The sequence below is a fragment of the Eumetopias jubatus genome, unplaced genomic scaffold (genome assembly GCF_037043125.1).
Source record: "Eumetopias jubatus isolate StellerSeaLion01/CBP00866 unplaced genomic scaffold, mEumJub1_p1.0 scaffold_10, whole genome shotgun sequence".
NCBI lineage: Eukaryota > Metazoa > Chordata > Mammalia > Carnivora > Otariidae > Eumetopias > Eumetopias jubatus.
In genome coordinates this window covers 58,001,688-58,016,578 of record NW_028274816.1, presented here as the reverse complement: position 1 = coordinate 58,016,578, position 14,891 = coordinate 58,001,688, and the positions used below count along the sequence as shown (strand labels likewise).

The 14,891-nt window shown below is 54.8% G+C and overlaps 2 protein-coding genes across 5 annotated transcripts; one reads left to right on the top strand and one right to left on the bottom strand.

Annotated features, from left to right (window-relative positions):
• Window positions 1-931: 931 nt before the first annotated feature.
• BCL2L12 (BCL2 like 12) lies at window positions 932-7,832 on the bottom strand. Of its 2 annotated transcripts, XM_028091461.2 has the most exons (7): window positions 7,734-7,832; window positions 6,979-7,092; window positions 6,622-6,764; window positions 5,659-5,745; window positions 5,476-5,567; window positions 3,225-3,512; window positions 932-1,155 (listed from the first exon to the last, which is right to left on the bottom strand). In XM_028091461.2, the coding sequence occupies exons 2-7, from the start codon at window positions 7,083-7,085 to the stop codon at window positions 1,105-1,107; spliced, it is 768 nt and encodes a 255-aa protein (XP_027947262.1). In that variant the 5' UTR covers window positions 7,086-7,092; window positions 7,734-7,832; the 3' UTR covers window positions 932-1,104. The 2 variants fall into 2 exon arrangements, with proteins under 2 accessions (XP_027947262.1, XP_087883854.1); XM_088027728.1 differs by lacking the exon at window positions 3,225-3,512.
• A 97-nt stretch (window positions 7,833-7,929) lies between these two features.
• IRF3 (interferon regulatory factor 3) lies at window positions 7,930-13,901 on the top strand. 3 transcript variants are annotated; one of them, XM_028091457.2, is made up of 9 exons: window positions 7,930-8,150; window positions 9,013-9,185; window positions 9,853-10,024; window positions 10,110-10,180; window positions 10,372-10,425; window positions 10,854-11,043; window positions 11,142-11,522; window positions 13,015-13,130; window positions 13,644-13,901. In XM_028091457.2, exons 2-9 carry the CDS (start codon window positions 9,021-9,023, stop codon window positions 13,809-13,811), a joined length of 1,317 nt encoding a protein of 438 aa, XP_027947258.2. In that variant the 5' UTR covers window positions 7,930-8,150; window positions 9,013-9,020; the 3' UTR covers window positions 13,812-13,901. The 3 variants fall into 3 exon arrangements, with proteins under 3 accessions (XP_027947258.2, XP_027947259.2, XP_027947261.2); XM_028091458.2 differs by having other exon boundaries at window positions 9,008-9,185; XM_028091460.2 differs by lacking the exon at window positions 10,372-10,425.
• Window positions 13,902-14,891: the final 990 nt, after the last annotated feature.

Sequence of the window (14,891 nt, the reverse complement as noted above, 5' to 3'; positions counted from 1 at the left end):
AGCGTCTGACTCCTGGTCTTGGCTTGGGTCATGATCTCAGGGCCTTGGGATCAAGCCCTGCACTGGGAGTCTGCACTCAGCAGGGAGTCTGCTTGAGGATTTTTCCCTCGCCCTCTGCCCCTCCCCCAACTCACGTGCTCTCTAAAATAAAAGTACAAATATGCCAAGGAATGTGGCACTAGACAGTTCGAGAAAAGGATGCTTATTTGCATAATGAGAGCGGAAGCAAGAAGGCAGAGTGTCCTCTTGCTCAACCTTAGCCGAAAAGGTACATGTTGGGTGAGTCAAATCTTGCTGCTCTGAGCATTTGCATGCCTGCCAACAACCACAAAAGCCCAGTGAGTGTTAACTTGGGGGCTAGAAATAAATTTTAGTGAGCAGGCAAATTCACAAATATGGAATCCATGAATAATGAAGATCAACTGTTAAGTGGCTTCCTTTGTAATCCTGTGCATCTGATTTTATGTGTTTACAGACATAATTTTGTGAAGGGGTCGATAGCCCTAAAAAGTGACTGCCCCCTGCTCTAAATATAGATGAGGAGTAACCAGCCAAAAAGTTTCAGAAGGAGCAGTGGGAGGAGAGAAACGAGAACACGGTGGTATTCCGGATGCCCCATGTAGGAAGATCATAGCTTTCTTCTGGAACTCGCTAGAAAGACTTCATGACCATCAACATAGGATACATAGGATAGCTGGAATAACTAAATCATGCAACAGGGAAAAAAATGGGATTAGCTGGAATCCTATCCACAGATATCCTCAAGTATGCTGTATGTTCAAATGACAGGCACTTGAAGGTGCTCCGAATAAGTATTTCTAGAATGAATGACTCGGCTCTTTCCTCAATTCATAAACCGGAGAGAAAGACAGGGATCTCTTAGCCAAATCTCCTACTTAGAACTTTAGTTTTCGAGAGAAAGGACAAACAATTCAATACCTCAAAATGTTTTTAATATGAAAAAATTTTAAACAATTTCTTTTTGGCAAAAACAGGGAGGGCAGCCACCACCCCACAACCCTGAGTGGAATAGGAAGGCTTGAAGAGCACACAAAGAGCATAGAGACAGGAGGACGAATCTTGTAGCAGCTTCTGAGGAAGATCTCAGTCCAGGGGTAAGTTCAAGTCCACGGGTGAAATGGCCAGGATTCCCTCCTGGAGGGGAAAAGTGGAAGAGCTCGTGAGCATTCACAGAAAGAGCCCGTCCTCCATGCACATTGGCATCTCCATCAGCCCAGTGACAGCAGAGACAGGGCTAGGGATCCAAAGAATCAGAGCCCCGTGGGTGGATGGGGACAGAGTTCTGGAAAAAGGGAGGAGAGACAAAGCCCCAGGGTGGAGGACACAGCACCAGTGGCGGGGAGATAGAGAGACAGGGACCAGAGAGTCAGAGACAGGGACCAGGGTTCTGGAGTTTGAACGATCAAGAGCCCTGGCTTTTGCGTCAAAGTCCTGAGTCCAATCCTCTGATGAGGGACTTTCCCTCAATCTCCACAAAATCGGGATAACATCCAATCCTATAATGTTGCTGTGGGGTTTAAATGGATGGAATCATTCCACTAAAAGTCCTTGGCTGTGCACGTACGTGGCCAAAAAACAAAACAAAACAAGACCCACAAATAAACAAGATTCTGCACTGAGCTCCAGACACACATATCCACTGTCCCCTCCTCATCTCCCTTTGAGGCCTGAAGGGCATCTTTCCCCTAAGTGGACCACTTCCACTCATTCCTGACTCTTCTTCAAACGTGCTCCAACCCCCTGCTTCTCATCGCCTCCCCCCCCCCCCCCCCCCCCCCCCCCCCGTCTCAGGGAGCACCAGATGCATTCCTACCGCTGCTCAGACCAGCATCCTTGACTTCCGTCTTCCACTCATTAGCACTCATTAATAGCACTCGTAATCCACTCCATAAGCAAAATCTGTCAGCTCTACCTCTAAATTAACTGGGAGACTCCTCCACTACCCCCACCGTGGTCCCATCCACCCTCATCTCCCTGAACGAGCAGACACCTCCCAACTCCCTACTTCCGCCTCGCCCTCTACAGTATTGCCCCACGAGGCCGCTAGAGGGCGCGAGTTAACACCCAAATCACTTCACGTCGCCCTCTGCTCAAGAGAGCTCTAGGGACTTGGGCTCACTCAGGGTCAGAGTCCAAGTTCTCACCTTCACAAGGCCCCGCCCCTCCTGCTCTTGTCTCTGGCCCTCTCCTCTTCGGTCACCCGGCTTCGACCCTACTGGCCTCCTCTCTGCTCCTCAAACACACCTGGCCAGCTCCTGGCAGGCTGTGAAGCAATGGATGGTTACATCCTGAGAGAGCACGGCATACATCTTTCTGTCCCTGAATCCCCACAGCGACGAGGCAGGTAAGTGAAAGGTGCCCGTTGGGCGGGGGGGGGGGGGGGGGACGACGACTGGTGCTCAGGTAGCTGGGGACGTTGCCAACGTCACACTGCCAGTACACGGGAGCCCAATCCAGCCCTGAGCCTGGCGCTAGATTTAAAGCAGCAAGCGAGCTGGGTAAGACTCCCTGGTCTTGTGAAGCTGATAGGTCAGGGGCAAGAGAAAACAAAAAATAAAAAGAAATAATAAGTAGAACGAGTCAATCCTACCATCTGGTAGAAGCTGTGTGTTAGCAGGTGCAGAGTGTTATGGAAGGGAGTAAAGCAATGGAAGAGGGAAAGGGAGTGGGTGGGAGGGTATGGAGGTGGCTGCAGTTATAAATGGGGACCAGGGGAGGCCTCACTGGGGGGTGACACCTGAATGGAGCAGAGGAAGCGAGGCAGGGGGATACCTGGGCAAGCGCATTCTGGCAGGCAGTGTCAAAGAAGCAGACAGGCACCAGATAATCACGCAAATGCCTACAGGGTTCCAAGGACTTACAGAGATGATCCCATTTTAATCTTTACAATAACCCTTTGAGATTGGTACTTCTACTCTCCCCACCTGACAGATAAGGAAACCGAGGCCCAGGAAGGGGTCTCCCTTGTTTCCCACTCATAACTGCCAGTGCATATCAGAATGGTTTAAGCCGAGCATAGCGTCTGCACTGATTACCTACTGGTGTACAGTAGGTGCTCAATAAACACAAAACAGATGAATGGTTGGGCTGGGAGAATATTTGTCATGTCTGAAAAGGAGCCGAAGAAGCCACCCCCCCCAATCACACGGGCACAAGTTACAATTGGGTAAAGGGAGGCCCAGAGAAGCTTTCTGGCAGCTCACCCAGCCCCCGTGTGCCTGGATCCAGGGTCCGAAGCTGTGCACGTGCTCCACACTGAGTCCGGCCAGGGTGCCCCCCAGCCGGGCCACGCGGCGGCTCAGCTCCATGGCCAGGGCCAGACGGGCCAGGGGCTCCGGGGAAGGCGGCGGGGGCCCAGGGCAGGGCAAGGTGGGGCGTGGGCGGCTGGCAAGAGGGCTGTCCTCCCGGCTGGAGAACAGCTCCACTAGGCGGGCGAAGGAGCCCGCAGAGAGGCGGGCCAGCTGTCCGCGCAGGGCCGGGTCCGAGGCCAGCTGTGGGGCGGGAAGAGAAGAGGCTGGGTCGGCCTCCCCCACGCCTCCGTAGACAGCCAATAGGAGGCTAGGAGGCGTGGCTTCCTCGTGGAAGCCGTCCTGACACTGAGACTCAAAGCCACGCCCCATCCATGACATAAGCCAATCATAAACCAGATTCTGTGCTCTGCCAAACTACTCCTAGAAAGGTGGCCGACAGCCAATGAGGGCCAAGCCCTAATTAGCTGAGTTCTAGAATACAGATCTTATAGCCACGCCCCCTACAGGTTCCCTGAGAGCCTCGGAGACCAGGCCCGTGCCTACAACAACCTTGCCTTCCACCGTACAATTGATATTATAGGACCACACACTTTGCCCAAGCTCCTGAGCCAATCCAGTTCCAGGACCGAGCCGGCAGTTCATTTCCCCCAACATTCTAAGGCATACCCCTATATAGTTAACCAGGGCTTCAGATTTTAGACAGCACTCTCCAAACCAACTCCCCGCCCACCACCATACAGCCCCTAATTCCTCAACTGGTCCCAGTCAGTTTCCCAGATCATGTTTCGGGTGGCCACACCCCTTGCCTTTAGGCCACGCCCCTCTTACGGTGACTGCGAGCCAGGGTTTAAGGTACTACCCTGACCATAACTCTGTCGTTCAACCTGTAGCGGAGAAGTTTAGCCCGTCTGCCTCCATACTGCTTCTATTTCCCTTCCTGATGGGACCTATAGTTTAGAAGCTTCTGCTTAGCCCTGCACGTAGGCATGTTACAGCTAAGATTCTCAAAAACGGCTTTTTTACCGGAAATCTGCCTTCCCAGAGGAGATAAGGAAGTACTTACAGAAATGACTATGCTCTATGGAAGATTTATAGGAACGACACATGACCTGTACACAAAGATCAAGTGACCAGGGACAGGGCGCCGGGGTGGCTCTGTCAGTTAAGGGTCTGCCTTCCGCTCAGGTCATGATCTCAGGGTCCTGGGATCAAGCCCCGCATCAGACTCCCTGCTGAGCCTGGAGTCTGCTTCTCTCTCTCCCTTCCCCCCGCTCGTGCTCTCTGTTTCTCTCCCTCAAATAAATAAATAATATCGCTAATAAATAAGTAAAACCTCTCTATTTTATTTTTTAAAAGGTTTTTTTTAATTTTTAATTTATTTATTTGATAGAGCGAGAGAGCACAAGCAGGGGGGACAATAGAGGGAGAGGGAGAAGGAGGCCCCCCGCCAAGCAGGGAGCCCGATGTGGGGCTCGATCCCAGAACCCTGGGATCATGACCCAAGCTGAAGGCAGACGTTTAACCATCTGAGCCACCCTGGTGCCTCTATTTTTTAAAAGGTTTTATTTATTTATTTGACAGAGAGAGAGAGAGAGAGAGAGAGCACAAGCAGGGGGAGCAGCAGACAGAGGGAGAAGGAGAAGCTGACTCCCTGAGCAGGGAGCCCTAAGCAGGGGCTTGGTCCCAGGACCCCGGGATCATGACCTGAGCCGAAGGCAGACGCTTAACGACGGAGCCACCCAAGTGCCCCAAAACCTCTTAAAAACAAACAAACAAACAAAACTGACCAAGGACAAAAGAAGTTACACAACCTTCCTCTCTTGTCTACAGACGTCAGTCACCTTTTGATTCAATCCCCTCCCCCTTCCCCCATTCCTAACATAAAAGAAGCTCAAATCTCATGCTGGGGGGAGATGGTTCTTTGAGACGATTGTCTGCCATCTCTTGTCTGCCATCTCTTCGGTGTGCTGGTTTTCCAAATAAAGTTGCTTTCCTTACCCCAACATCTTGCCTCTCGGCTCACTGGCCTGTGATGCTGGGAGCAGAATGAGCTTGGACCCCGTTACAAACCCTTCATAGAAGCCGAGTCCCACCCTCTCCTCCCCTGACCATCTAATGAGAATGCAGATCCAGGTTCTGATCCCAGTGCCCAACAATCCGCAATCCCTAGCCTAGCTAAGGGATGGAACAGACTGCCTGTCACCTTCTGGTTGATGACTTCTGCCTCTTCCTCCAGCAAGGCCACCAGCTTCCGCAGTAGGGCTTCCTTCTCTGTGGATGGGGCTCCCTGTAACTCTGGAGGGTGGGCAGAAGAGAATTCAGCTGGGGGCAGAACCCTGCCCACCCTTCTGCCCTCATCCTTCTCCGGGGCCCCTCGGTACCTCACCTGGGCTAGGTGGGGATCTCAGTTGCTCTTGGACCAGCTGTTCCAGCCGCTGGGCCACCAGAGCATAGAAGTCTGGAGTAGCTGGGCCTTGGGTGAAAAGAGCCAATGATGGGTCTCCGGGACATCGGGAAGTTATGGATTCTCTTCTTGTCCCAACCACCTTGCCAGGTAGCAGTGATTTCCCTTTCACAATGGGGCCCAGTGAGCACACTTGGTAAAAGGCCTTGATACTTCCCATTTTAATTGTGTCCTTCAAACTAGAGTTAGAATGTTAGAGCTGAACTAGACCTTGAAGATGATCCTATCCAAGAAAGACAAACACAGGGCACTCCAACTATTACCATTCTATCCCTTGCTGGTTTCAGGCGTCATCACCTGATCACAGAACTCTTCTCCCCAGCTGCGAAATCCTTTTCAAGCTAGCACTCCCGGTAGCCATTACTAGTCTATCAAGTCTCACATATGAGAGGAAACCTTTTGGTTACTCTTGATCAAGTCCAAGGACACCCCCACACACACACACACACATGCACACATTTCTACTTTGCTTCTGGAGAAATATAGGAGCAAGAAAGAAAAGGAGTTTCCAGAGTCATGTAACCAAACAGACAGGGAGCTGTGACTGAAAACCAGATCTCCTGCCTTCCTACTGAGGGCACTGGTAGCCACAAAGTCCCAGGGGCAGGGAAGCATGCACGGGAGGAGAGAGATAACAAACAGAAAGGGCCCAAAAGCCCCCCTATGAAGCCAGCTCACAGAACTGACAGACAGCAATGTAACTGGGGGTGGGAGGAGCAGGGAATGGTGAGGGTAGTCCCCACTCAGCTCCCCTCTTAGCTGAGTGATCTTGCGCTAGCTCCTTATCCTTTCTATGCTTTCAAGAATCAAAGCTTCTTAAAAAAAAAAAAAAAAATCAAAGCTCTGGCCCTGCAAGTTCATGGGTGATCTCGGGAAATCTCTTACCAGGCTCTGAAACATAGCATGGGCGGAGGGGCAGGGAGCAAGGCCGAGGGGATTCAGGGGGAACTGCTCCTCGCCCCAGGGGGCAGGGAAGACATCTTCGAAGGCGGCTCAGGAAATCTGTTGGCTCCTCCTGGGCAGGACTCCTGGGGAAGGGGACCTCAGAGAGTGACCCCAGAGGCTCCTTTGCAAGCAGCCCCTTTTTCCTCCCACGGAGGGCCTCTGGCTGCAGCCCCAGGGATGAGGAAAAGAGCCAGATATAAAGAGAGGGGCACACAGACAGACTGAGACCAGGCACGAAGTTAGAGAGGGCCCTACCCCAGATGCAGGCCCCTGAGGGAGGAGGGCAACTCCTCTTACCTGGGTGGGGTTGGAATGGGGGACCCGGCAGGCTCACCTCGCCTAAAGAAGGCAGCTAGGACTCTCACCGTGTCCTCCCGGAGGCCCAGCTCTTCCGAGCCTGCCATGGGGCACCTGTGAAAGAAGCCGGGGGATGGACTCCAGGGTTGAACTGAGGTGGAGGATTGGGGCCTAAATGCCTAGTCCCTGAATAAGGAGGGGGCCAGGAACCGTGAGTCCCCAAGGGAAGAAAGGGCTGAGAGTCTGAACTCCTAAGTCCTTTAGGGGAGTTAGGGGCTGGGAACCCAGGCTCTTGAGCCCTCAGAGGGAGAAGAGGTTTGAGGTCGGAGACTCCTTGATCCTTGGAGAGGAAGAGGCTGGGGACCCGGATGCCGTGGTCTAAGGGAGAAAGGGACTGGGGGCTGGACTCGAGTTTTCGGAGAAGGGGGTTGGGGGGATCTGAATTCTTGAGTCTGAGAGAGAAGGGGACTTGGGGCTCCGACTTCTGGATTCTGAAGGCATATGCCAAGCTGCTCAAGCTCTTAGAGAATCGGGAACTACGAATCCCAGCAGGCTTCACGGCAAACCTTCCCCTCGGTGCGCACTAGCTAGCCGCGCAGCCGGCCTGGGAGGTGTAGTTGCCTCATCTGACCAAGGCTGGAATCTTGGGGACACGGGGCGCATGAATGTCGGGGAAGCGGCACTGAGGGGCCGGCCCCCCCCGAGATCCCGGCCTTTTCCCTTCTCACCCCAGCCCTCCCAAAGGCCCGGCTTACCTGGGGCCGGAGCCGCCACCCCCTCCTCCTTCACTAAACTTGCAAAAACTTTAAGGGGAACTCTCCCGCGCCTGCGCACTGGTCCGAGTCGGTGACGGCCCTATTGTGGGAGGGGCGGAGCGCTGGACGCCCATCTAATTTGCATGTGGCGTTCCCAGCATGCCATTGGCCGGAAGGCCTAAAAAGGGCATGGGGGGAGGGCGTCCGGGCTCTCGGTGCCGCCTCTTTAGCCGTAGAGAGCCTGTCAACCCACCGCGGATAAAGTTGTTTTTATTTCGTGAAATCGATAGAACAGAAAATCGCATTGCTCTGAAGCTCAGCTGACAGGAAGGAGGGTGTGCAGCTTCAAGTTCGAGAGCTATCGGACCCCAAAACGCAGGGGTGGGTCCTAGCACCCTGCGCGCCCAGACCCTCTACGTAGGTAACAGGGAGGATCTGGGGAATTGGTGGCGTCCGGGCCGAGAAGGGCGAGAAAGAAAGGATCTGCCCTGAGTCCAGAGGGGCATTGTGTACTCTAGGGAAAGTGAAGCAACGAGGGGAAAAAGTGAAGCAATGGCCGGTGCTGGAGGTCGGCTGTAAAAAAAAAAAAACAAAAAAACCCAGAAAAAGTAGCGGGGAGTGGGGGGAGGGCAGGCGTCTGCACTGGGGGATCTAAGGGAGAGAAGAGTGGACCCTGAAAACGGGAGGCAGTCCACTCTATAAAGTGTGTGTGTGTGTGTGTGTGTGTGTGTGTGTGTGCGCGCGTGCGCGCCCTACAGAAGGCAGGCTGTTGGGGGGGAATGGTGGATGGAGGGTCTACGGTGGAAATGGGTGAGGGGCCTTTCTGTGGGGGAATTGTAGAAGGGTTCTACAACACGGTTAAGTGCGGGAGGTAGAGATCTACAAGTGAATAACGTCTGCCCTGAAATAACTAGGGGAGGCTCTACCTTGGAAGTGAAGGTAACTGCCTTGGGTGATGTGGGGGAGGGGAGAGGAGAAAAGAGTTTACAACGGAAGAGGGAAGGATCTACGCTGGCGGAATTGGGAAGGTTAGAGAGTCTGCACAGAAGAAGGTGGGGAAAGAAGGGGGGTCTCAAATGCATTGCGGAGGAAGTCCTCGATGAATTGGGGGAGCCTGTCTGGTGGATGAAAAGAGGAGGTGTCTTGTTTTATACCCCAGGAAAACATAAGTGAGGGACATTGCACCGCGTCCCCAAGAGAGGAAGGTCTGGGTGCGGAACCCTCGGGCCGGGTGGGCCTATGAGGCCATCCGCGCCCACGAACTGCCCTCTAAGCGCAGGCCGGACCATGGGAACCCCAAAGCCACGGATCTTGCCCTGGCTGGTGTCGCAGCTGGACCTGGGGCTGCTGGAGGGGGTAGCCTGGCTGGACGAGAGACGCACGCGCTTCCGCATCCCTTGGAAGCACGGCTTGCGGCAGGATGCCCAGCAGGAGGACTTTGGCATCTTCCAGGTGCGTGAGCTTCCCGGACGCGGGGAACCCTGAGCTAACAGCCGGGAGGGGTGGACTTGCAGGGGGCGGAGCGGAGAAAGCGGGGTTAGCACGCGTGCGGTTGGCAGGCGCCGACGCTGGCAGGTGGAGGTGAGTGGAGTTAGGACAAGACTGGGAAGGGTTAGTAGGATCAGCCGACTGGTGTCGGATAGCAGGCAAGGTTGGAGCGGCCGGGTTCCGAAAAAAGAACCGGAAAAGCGGGGTTAGAACCCGAAAGAAATGCAAACTGGGCGTTCTGGGCTCGCAGGGGGCGGGTCTCTTGGTCCTAGCATTCTGGGGGCGGGTCTCAGAACCTTAGAGGCGAGACGTGGCCCCGAAGCTGAGGTGATTTCTCACCAAATTAGGATACAGCAGTGGTGGTAACCCGAGTTAGAGTGTGAGGGGGCGGGGTTACTACAGAAGGTGTCCTGGGGCAGGTTGGTGGCAGAGTTAGACACCCAGTAGGACCTGGAAGGCTGACTTAGAAAGCAAAGCTTTTCAAAAGGTGAAGTTAGGCGGCCTTAGGATGCAGAGAAGCCAAGAGTTTGGGGACGGATCAGTGCCGAGTTAGAACGTGCCAGGGGAGCGAACCCTTGGGGCGTGGTCTTAGTCATCCTCCTCATTCTCCTGGTACCCACTGGATCCCCAGGCGTGGGCGGAGGCCAGCGGTGCCTACACTCCTGGAAAGGATAAACCTGATCTGCCCACCTGGAAGAGGAATTTCCGATCCGCCCTGAACCGGAAGGAGGGGTTGCGTTTAGCCGAGGATCGGAGCAAGGACCCCCAGGACCCGCACAAGGTCTATGAGTTTGTGACCTCAGGTGTGCCAGAAGTGGGGTTTCACATGGAGGGATGGGACTTTGAGCGTCCCCAACACCCTACTCCACCCACCGCCTTCCTCCACAGGAGCTGGGAACTTCTCGGAGTTGGACACCTCTTCGGACGCCAATGGCAGATGCAGTACCTCGGATACCCAGGTAAGAATGCACTCCAACCCCCCTGCCCTCACTCTGACCCATCTTCTCTCTGTGTCTCCATGGCCTTGTTCAGGCATCCCGTTCTCCTCCTGGACCAACACCCCAGTCTTCCTCCTGAGCCTCCATCCTCTCCCCTGCAAGGCTGTCCCCCAGCCGATCTAGAGCTGACCCTGTCTCTCCCCTGCTCATAGCCCTTCCATGGCTTCCAGCGTCCTCAGGAGAAAGTTCAGAACTTTCACCAGGCAGTGAGTACCCTAAGACGCCTTCGCAGAATTTCATAGCCTCCGTTGCTATTTAGAGTACCTTCAGCCTCAGGGGAACCCTGAACCACCCTACCCTTGATCTTGCTGATGTCTGTGCCAGGGCAAGTCCCCTCTGAAATTGTGTCCAGCCCTCTCGGCCCAGCTCTTGCTTGCACAAGGCCAGACCCTTGGGCTGGAATTAGCTGCTCCCCTGGCGCCAACAGTCGCACGTAGCATATACCAGAGCGTGTATTTTGCTGTCTGTGCCCCTGGTTGTCTCCCCACCCCACCCCCAGCCCCGCCTACAGGAAGCCCCTTGAGGGCAAAGCTCAGGTCTGACTCCTCTCTGGGTCCCAAGGCCTTGGTCTACGTGAAGCCTCTAGAAAAGGCTATGGAAATGTCCAGATCCTTTTCTTTTTTCTTCTCTCCAGGAAGATATACTAGAGTTACTGAGCGACATGGTCTTGGCCCCATTCCCAGAAGGGGGGCCCTCGAACCTGGCTGTGGTCCCTGAGCAGACCCCTCCATTCTTGCTGAGCCCCACCACAGACATCCCTGCTCCCTGCCCAAACTCAGAGCCCCCTGAAAACCCACTGAGGCAGCTCTTGTTGCCTGAGGAAGGTGAGTGCCAGCTGTGGGGTGGGAGGTGCTGGGGCGCAGTGCCCCCTAATGCTCTCTCAACCTTGCTCCCCCTTCATGTCACTTCTGCCACTGCTCAGAGTGGGAGTTCGAGGTGACTGCCTTCTACCGGGGCCGCCAAGTCTTCCAGCAGACTGTCTTCTGCCCGAGGGGCCTGCGGCTGGTGGCATCAGAGGCAGGCGACAGGACGCTGCCCGGACAGCCAGTAATACTGCCAGACCCTGGGGTGTCGCTGACAGACAGGGGCGTGATGGGCTACGTGAGGCGTGTGCTGAGCTGCCTGGGCGGGGGACTAGCTCTGTGCAGGGCAGGACAGCGGCTCTGGGCCCGGAGGCTGGGGCACTGTCACACATACTGGGCCTTGGGCGAGGAGCTCCTCCCTGACAGCAGTCATGGACCCAGCGGCGAGGTCCCCAAGGATGAGGAAGGAGACGTGTTCAACCTGAGGCCCTTCGTGTCAGGTGAGTGAGGCAAGGCCTTATAGCTCCGCTGTGGGAAGAGTAGGTCAGTCACTGGGGGCGCCTGGGGGGCTCAGTAGGTTAAGTGTTGACGCTTTTTTTTTCTTTTTAATTCATGTGACAGAGGGAGAGATAGAGAGAGAGAGGGAATATGAGCAGGGGAGAGAGGCGGAGGGAGAGGGAGAAGCAGACTCCTCGCTGAGCCAGGAGCCTGACATGGGGGCTCAGTCCCAGGACCCTGAGATCATGCCCTGAGCTGAAGGCAGACGCTTAACCCTCTGAGCCACCCAGGCGCCCCAAGCGTTTGACTCTTGATTTCAGCTCAGGTCATGATCTCAGGGTCGTGAGATCAAGCCCCAGGTTGGGCTCGGCACTGATCGCGGAACCTGCTTAAGACTCTCTCTCTCGGGGCGCCTGGGTGGCTCAGTCAGTTAAGCGTCTGCCTTCAGCTCAGGGCATGATCTCGGGGTCTTGGGATCGAGCCCCATATTGGCTTCCTGCTCAGCAAGGAGTCTGCTTCTTCCTCTCCCTCTGACCCTCCTCCCCACTTGTGCTCTCTCTCTGTCTCAAATAAATAAGTAAAATCTTAAAAAAAAAAAAAATCCTCTCTCTCTTCCTCTCCCTCTGCCCCTCCCTGCCACTCTCTCTCCCTCTCTAAAAAAAAAAAAAAAAAAAAAAAAAAGATTTCGAACCTGCAGACCCCAGAGTTCCAATTCAGACCCTGCTGCTTTGCTTTGTGCTATAACCTGGGGCAAAAGATGGGACTGCTCTGAGTCGGCCCGAGGAGTGTCTCCTCTGCTGGAGCTGGTAGGGGGCACAGGGCCCAGTGTGCAGAAAGTGCTTGAGGAATTGACTGCCATAGTCCTCACTATCACCAGTTATTAGTGTGGGTAGACAGATGCAGGAGAGAGAAGTCCTTTAGGGCTTTGTTATCTAATAGATACCTCTGCAGTGATGGGACTGTTCCGGATTTGCACTGTCCTATCTGGTATCCACCAGCCACGTGTGGCTATTGAGTACTTAGGCCATGCAACTGAGGAAGGGAGTTTTAAATTGTATTCGCTTTTAATTAGTTACTATTTAAATGGAAATAGCCACAGTGGCTAGAGGCTACTGGAATGTGGCCTTCGGGGGTTAAAGACTAGCAACTGCCAACCACCTTGTGCTCCACACACCTTGTGCTCCAACCACCATGTACTCCAACCACCTTGTACTCCAAAATCAGGGACCGTCCTTGTGGGGAGTGTACTCCTTCCTATCCCAAATAGGGGAGCGGTGCAGATCTTCCAGCCCCACCCTGATGGGAGGAAAAGCATTTAAGATTGTGCCAGGACTTCTCCTAGGTCAGCAGCCATCTAGTCATGGTGGTGTAGGTATGTCAGGCTTCGGGTCAGGGGAGAAGGTGAGGCTGACAGGTTTGGGGGGCAGGGAGGGGCAGGTGGTGGTGGTGGGGGGTCCTCCTCCCATGACTGACTAGGATCTCGGGTACCCCCAGATCTGATTGCCTTCATCGAAGGAAGCCGACACTCACCACGCTACACCCTCTGGTTCTGCGTGGGGGAGCCATGGCCCCAGGACCAGCCATGGACCAAGAAGCTCGTGATGGTCAAGGTGCTGCAGGCCTGGGCTCCTGGAGCTAAGGGGTGGATCTTAACAAAGGGAGGAGGAACTACAACTCCCAGAAGCCCCTCTGAGGAACTACAACTTCCAAGAGTCTCTGCAACCACCGGTTCCTCATCCCCAGGAGCTTGTGGGACGTGTCCCCCTCATGGCCTCACCCCCAGAACCTGTTTTGAACTCTTCAGAGCCATGTGGAAGTCAGTGGACTACAAGTCCTAGCAGCCTCTGTGAGGAACTACAGCTCCTAGCAGTCCTTTTGATCACAAGCTGCTCAGCCCTAGCTTCTGGGAACCCCTCCAGCATCTCAGCCCTAGGCAACTTCTCAGGCCTCTGGTGGTTGTGGTTATGGGGAAAACTACAACTCCCAGCAGCCTTGGGCCTAATGGTTCATCCTGGGTTATAGTGGGGGCTGTTGGGGAGCTGTAGTCCACTCAACCCCACTCCTGCCAGTAGATAGTGTTGTGTGTTTCCCCTGACTCCTGTTTCTCCCCCCACCTCCCGCAGGTTGTTCCCACATGCCTCAGGGCCCTGCTGGACATGGCACGGTCAGGGGGCGCGTCTTCACTGGAGAACACTGTGGACCTGCACATTTCCAACAGCTACCCATTCACTCTCACCTCAGACCAGTACAAGGCCTACCTCCAGGACCTGGTCGAGGACATGGATTTCTAGGTCACTCGGGAGGTCTGACCCCTCACTCCTCACGGGTGCTGCCCCCTCGTGCCTTCACCTTGGCTAATAAACTGTTTCTTGCCACTGTCACCACTTGTGTGTCTGGTGTTGGGTGTTGGCTAGGTCCAGGCTAGCCCTGACGTAGGCTAGGCATTATTCCTTCTTAGGACCTCAGCTTACACATCTGTGCAAGCAACCCACAACCCAGATGCTCCCTGCATGAGGACCAGATACTGTGCAGGGGGCAGCTGTCACCTCCTTACCTCTTCCCAGGGACCTGGTAAGGAGGTGACAGTCACCCCCATTTTACAGGCCAAGAAATTGACACTAGAAGAGCAAAGGTCACAAAGCAGGAAACACAAGATGGGTGAGAATCCAGTCGGACTCCAGGGTTGCTGCTCTCCAAGGGAGGCCCTGGGGCAGAATCTAGAACCCCTGTCTTGTCTATGGACAGTTCAGGCCACTGTCCAGTAGGCAAAGAGCCTTTCACCTGGATCATCCTGTCAGCTGGGGGAGGGGGGCTTAGGTCCCCTCCCAGCTCCTGCTGGGTGACCTCGGGCAAGTCCTGCTTTCCAGGCCGTGGGCCCCCCCTCTGCACGGGGCTGGAACAGGCAGTTGTACAAGAGTTCTGTGCCCTAGCCTTAAAGCCCGCCCACCCCAGTGACCCCGGTGTTACCACCTCTCCTCACCAGGTCTGGGTTCGGGGTAATGGGGACCGATGGAGGTCAGTGTGGCCCTGACTCACTGTGTGGCCCCTGCTGCTCTGTGCCTCAGGTTCCCTCTCTACCCCAGGAGAGTGGGTAAGATTACCCCCGCCTCACAGCACTGGTAAAAAGAGAATCCAACTCATTGGGGGACAAAGATCCCGTTGCTGGGGCAATTCCAGGGCAGACCGATAGCACCCAGGTACCCTGAGCAGGTAGAACCTGGGACCCCAACACCCCACCCACCACCACTTTCTGTCAAGAGCAGCGGCTGACTATGTACCAGGTATGCTTCTAAGTGCTTCACTTTGCCTGGGTCTTCATCCCCCCAACGCCCACTTCAAAGATCAGGAAACTGAGGCCTGGAGAGGCAAAT